Source organism: Poromitra crassiceps (assembly GCF_964638095.1).
Source record: "Poromitra crassiceps genome assembly, chromosome: 6".
NCBI classification, from domain to species: Eukaryota; Metazoa; Chordata; class Actinopteri; order Beryciformes; family Melamphaidae; genus Poromitra; species Poromitra crassiceps.
The window spans coordinates 28,900,452-28,906,451 of record NC_139627.1 but is presented as its reverse complement, the minus strand read 5'-3'; the positions used below and the strand labels follow the sequence as shown (position 1 = coordinate 28,906,451).

The window sequence follows — 6,000 nt, the reverse complement described above, 5'->3', positions numbered from 1 at the left end:
CCTCCACCTGCACACTCAGATCCCTCCACCTGCACACTCAGATCCCTCCACCTGCACACTCACATATCCCTCCACCTGCACACTCACATATCCCTCCACCTGCACACTCACATATCCCTCCACCTCCACGCTTAGGAGCTAGAAGATGAGCTTTGTTTTGCTGAAAAGACGTTGACTAGGTCTTGCCTATTTTCAGACGCCTCTACGGTTGTGTTGAATTTGGTCATGTGTACATGTAGCTCAAAGGGCTGAGCATGGCACCTACATCAGTGACATGGTTAGATGTTCTATTCACACTGTTAAACGTGTGTGCACTCATGTAACGTGCACCAAACGTGGCATGTTATACTGAACATGCTCCACTAAGACCATATTGTCATAAGTCTCTGCCTCCCTCTCCACCCAAACCCCTCCCCCCACCCCAACCTTCCACAGGGCAAAGAGCAGGAGCATACGTTTGTGTTCAGGATGGAGCACCCCAAGGCATGTAAGCACCTGTGGAAGTGTGCTGTTGAACACCACGCTTTCTTCAGGCTGAGAGGGCCGGTGCAGAAGAACTCTACAAACTCCAGCTTCATACGTATGGGATCACGCTTCAGATACAGGTAACAGACCGTGTAAAGCTGAAGAGTTAAAGTCCCTGGAAACCAAAAAATTTTGGTTTCCATTTTTGAGTTTGTCATGCCACAGAAGCATGTTATTAACCACCCAGCCAAATGTGAATGATAAAGATGTCATCAAGTATATGAAATTAGGTTTCAAAATCATGAAAAACAGTACTGATGAGCTTTTTTTTTTTTTTTTTTTTGTATTCCAGCGTACAGGCACGTCAGCCTTTATATAGTGTTTGGGGAGGGGCCATGCTAAGTATGGCTCCATGGTGTCATCGAGCCATCATTAAGGCCCGCCCCAAATAATCCTGATCACAGAAATGGTGAAAAACAGAAAAAAAGGTCTACCGTAATTCCACAATTCAGTACAAACAAATCTCTGAATTTGGTTTCCAGGGACTTTAAGGTTACTTTTGCCAAAAACACAAATGAAGTCTGACTTGGACATATCATTTTCTGTACATGGAGAAACACGCGTGCATGCAAATGTATACACAGTCCTGTAATACCCACAAACTAAAATCAAGCTGGGACGCTACAGTACACTGGACAGGCACAGAGGCACTCCATGCTAAACACACTGCAGCAGCCAGCTCCTTCTCTTGTGTGTATGGTTAAATATGACCCAGTTGGATAAGCACTGATAAGCCCCCCTCTCTCTCTAATGTTGCTTTAACATGGATTCAGATTCAGATTTTCAGATTCAGATTCAGATTTCAGATTGAATCAACAGGGGACTTCCCTGTGCCTGTTGATCTCAATGTATGAACCTGAATGTATAGAATCATTTTAAATGATTGATGATTTTTTTTCAGTAGATAAAATAAACGTAGGGATGCTCTAGGCACGTTTTCTTTTTTTGGATCCATTCTGATCATCAATTCTGTGTACCGGTATATACCGTAAATTCCGGACTATAAGACGCACCGGTGTATAAGCCGCGGGACCAAAATTGACTATTTTTTTCTTCTATAAGCCGCACCGGTCTATAAGCCGCGGGTGTTTTGATGTTTAATTACCATATGAAAGGGTTCGTGCACAGAGAGGAATGTCGGGAAAGCGATGGCTGTTTGGGGAAGCTCCCATTTATTAACATTTCAACAAAACAAAACAAAAGTCAGGTCACTAATCCCCAGACAAAATCACACAACAATAGGCTATATGTGCAGCAAACCTGTAACCAGAGAAGTCAAGTCACTAATGCTCGTCTTCCTCTTCTTCCTGCGTACTGAAACCACCAAAGTCCTCATCTTCAGTGTCGGAAACGAACAGGTTCAGAGTGGCTTCGTCAACCACTCTCCTCTCTCCTTCATTGTCACTCAAAACCAACGAACTCCTCTTCATCTATAGCTGTGTTTCCATTACAGTTTTTCGCAAAAGAATTGCGATATTTCTACAACTTCGACAATGTACAATTGCGACTTGTAGGCGTTTCCATTGAAGTTGCGTTTGAGTGATTCCCCGTTGCAGCAGCTGCCACAGTGATTACGCACGGGGATCTGCCCCATATCCCGTCCCCTGCATGCTCAAATCCAACCAATGGTCAATGGAAATCCCAACATGAAGTTACAATGCATATAAACGAGCCTGATTATCAATTCAAAAGAAAATGAGTCGCAAAATGTTGCTGGCGGCGTGAATGCAGTCAGCGCGACAGGCAGAGGAAAAAAGGTAGCCTAATAGCCTACAACTGGTCCGATTTAGAGATGGAGGGGGGAAAAGGCTGATTTGGTTCTATAATTGCACCTGAAACGTGTGCAATGTATTAGCCTACTCACAGTCACTGTATTCACTTCAGACAGCACCACCGCACCAGTGTGTGCTTTTCATCCTCTCATCTCGCCGCTGTGCCATGCGCGCACACAGGCAGCCTGCTGTCACCATGGACCGATTTCTGCCATTAAACATTATCTAATTTGCCCGGCTACGCTTTTGCACAACACTCGTCTTTCTGCTAGGTAGCGTTGCTTCAAAGTTTTCCACTTGCTGCGGAGGTTTTGACACGGCTATCGAACCTTACTTACCAAACTTATTTTCCGCTCCTTTTCCAAGGGATAATATGGGTCACATGACGTGCAAATGCGAAAAATGTGTTTCCATTACACTTTTGCGATAAACTGCTATATCGACACGTCTGAAAAACCACCTCATGATCATCTACTGCTCGTTCTCATGCTGTCGAGAACGAGCAAAGCTTTTTTTTGGTGAAAGAATCCTCCAGGGCGCTTCTTGTTAACAGTCCGAGTGAGTGGCAGGTCGAACGTCAAAGGCACTTCATCCATATTTATGATCTGCTCCGGTTCGATGGAATATTCCTTGATCTTCCTTTGTGTGAATTCGCCGAAGTTTGTGATTTTCTCCTGGTAGTCGGGGGAGGGAGTTGATGGGCTTGTGGCCGTTTGCTTACCGTAATTACCATATGTAAGTGGTCACGCACAGAGGGGATTGTCGGGAAAGAGATGGCTGTTTGAGGAAGCTCCCATTTACCGTATTACCGTAACATTTCAACAAAACAACATAACACAACACCACCGTTGTTTATTTTTACAGTGCACACAGTGTCCGCGGTGTGGTGAAAAGAGGGCAAGAGAGGAAATTAAAACAGAAGTGGATTTATAGTTAGAAAGAGTGCTAAAAAAGAGAGATTTTTTTTTTTTTTTTTTTTTTTTCTGAAAAAATCCATAGATAAGACGCACCGTTATATAAGCCGCAGGGGCCAAAAAACGGGAAAAAAGCCGCGGCTTATAGTCCGGAATTTACGGTAGTTTTTTTTATTGTTTCTTTTTCAGACATCGGTTCAGTGCCATTAACAATTGGGTGTGCACACCCAAGCAAAGAACAGACGGCACAGAACCCATAACAAATAGTCTTCAAATAAACTGTGTGTATGAATATAATGTAACAGCTACATTGACCATGTGAGTGCTTGATCTGAAAAGTTCACCCCGTGAACTTAATCCCACATCTAGTCGATTGTACAGGTTTGGTTTTAAATTATTAAAAACAAAGACAAAAAACAAGACAATCAATTCTGTAACTGATCAGCCGATCACTGATCCAATCAATGATGGAATTATGTATTTTATCCTTTCTACTAACAACGGCACATCCTCAATTGCACAAGTAGTAACCACAACATTTGTTGTTGTGTTCAACAGTTTTTATAATACAGAGATGTGTTCAACAGTTTTGATGGCTGCATGAAATTGCCGGCCTAACTGTGTGTAAGTAAATCATGTTTTATCCAAAGCTGTTTATTAGCAGTTGAAAATAGCGCATGATCAACTATCAAAAAGTGTCATAGCGCTGTTCACGTCTCTCTCTGCACTGTTCTCCCAGCAATTCTGAAGTTAAAGTCAGCGAGGCCGCTTAAAGAATTGGATGAGCTGTTCTCTGTTCAAATAAAAACAGTTCAGGCAGTTGAAACAGTGAGTGAGCAGCCAGTCACCGATGACCTATTAATTATTGGTGATCAGTTAATCTTTGAATTATTAGGAAAAGGTCTGTTTTATACTTTGTGGTTAGGCATTTATTGGTGTGGATTATCCTGAAGGCTAAGGAATGAATGACAGTGCATAATGTCCTTGCAAGTATAACGTGTGTGTGTGTGTGTGTGTGTGTGTGCGCGCGTGTGTGTGCGCGTGTGTGTGTGTGGCCAGTGGGAAGACAGAGTATCAGACGACCAAGGCCAATAAAGCGCGGCGGTCAGCTTCTTTCGAGAGGAGGCCCAGTCGACGTTACTCCAGAAGAACCATGCAGGGCAGAGGTGAGAGCAGCACACATACACACACGTGGCAGTGCACACAATAAACAGTAACACTTCACGCACCCCTCTACACAGGCACATGCAATACATGGCACTACTTTGTGCACACTAGGGTTGGACGACATCTACCAACTTGAATCATCACAATGGCCGGGGTAAAAATCGATGATGGACGATGGCATCGTTGTTAGCCGGGGGGGGGGGGGGGGGGGGGGGTGTTGCGGGCAGGCAGGCTGCGCCGCAGCAGTGGAGTAAAGGAGGACTGCTGGTTGTTATAGGCTACTATGCCGGTTATACCATTTAATATTGCTGTTATTAGATTGTAGAATTCTGTAATACTTCTAAAGGTGTGGCTTTAACGGCAGAATTGTGTCTGTGAGAGTGTGAATAACACTGTCTGAAAAGATAATGTGTTAGTTAACAAAGCACAGCTGTAGATAATGATGCTTCAGTATGGGCTGTAATGTGTTGCTTGCTTCTCCCCGCGGTGCGCCAGACATTTATGTAATTCTCACCGCACGCGGCGGACATACTAGACAACACAATGTTACGATGGTGGGGGCTGAGACTATCGGCTCTGCCCAACATCGTCCCGACATCGTCCCGACATCAACCCTAGTGCACACACAACACATTAAAGACATCAACCCTAGTGCACACACAACACATTACACACATCAACCCTAGTGCACACACAACACATTACACACATCAACCCTAGTGCACACACAACACATTAAACACATCAACCCTAGTGCACACACAACACATTAAACACATCAACCCTAGTGCACACACAACACATTAACTCATTGAGTGCCAAGGACAAGTATGTTCGTCAATTCAGATACTAACGTAGAGTGCCAAGGACGAGTGTGTTCGTCAATTGCGTTTTTTGACGGTGGGACGTGGATCAAAGCCTCAGGCATCTCCTGTACAAATATTGTAGCTATTGAAGGTGTATAACCTATTTTACGGACTCATTAGGTGGCGACAGTGCTCTCCAGATTAGAGAAAGGTCCGGAAAACAGCAGGAAAAAGCCCTGTGATGAAAGAGAAACCGCTCATGCTGCAGCCAGAGCCATATAGATTGCTCTGTCTGGAGCTGACGTTGGCTGCGAACAGCAGTCAATCCGCGCCCACAACTGAGCCCCTCTGCCTCTGTCTGTCTGTCTGTATAGTTTCTCCACACGATTAGCCACCAGAAAAGCAGCACCCGACGCCGAAAAGCCAAACCATTCTCAGCAGTCCGGTTTGGCTTTTCCGTGTCGCCCTGGGAGCCGGCGCACAAAAACGGAGCACTCCGAAAATAGACTGGGTGCGTGAGGCTGTGTGTTAGTGTGGGGAGGAGTTTGCAGCTGAGGGGGGGAGAGGGGGGTGGGGCACGCAGGGCACCACACAACTACACCACGTCACTACATAATATTATCTTCAGAGTCAGTGAATGTGCTTGAAATGCTTCAATTCACAAAAGGCGGAATATCTCAGCTTCTAATTTGAAACGCATGTTTTTGCTCAAAACAACCTATCTTCTCCGGCTCATAACTAAAGAACGGAAAATGGTATCAATAAACTTTTTTTTGCTGATGATACAATAGAGTCAGCTCGTTCTTTGTGCGTGTT

General features: G+C 44.6%; 1 protein-coding gene across 1 annotated transcript in view; it reads left to right on the top strand.

Moving 5' to 3' along the window:
* Nucleotides 1-6,000, top strand: part of epb41l5 (erythrocyte membrane protein band 4.1 like 5) — a gene marked incomplete at its 3' end in the record, with an annotated part of 89,833 nt that overhangs the window by 44,137 nt on the left and 39,696 nt on the right. Inside the window, exons 12-13 of the mRNA XM_083638361.1 lie at nucleotides 436-605; nucleotides 4,271-4,408. Coding sequence (XP_083494487.1) covers nucleotides 436-605; nucleotides 4,271-4,408 — 308 coding nt within the window. The remainder of the gene's footprint in view (nucleotides 1-435; nucleotides 606-4,270; nucleotides 4,409-6,000) is intronic.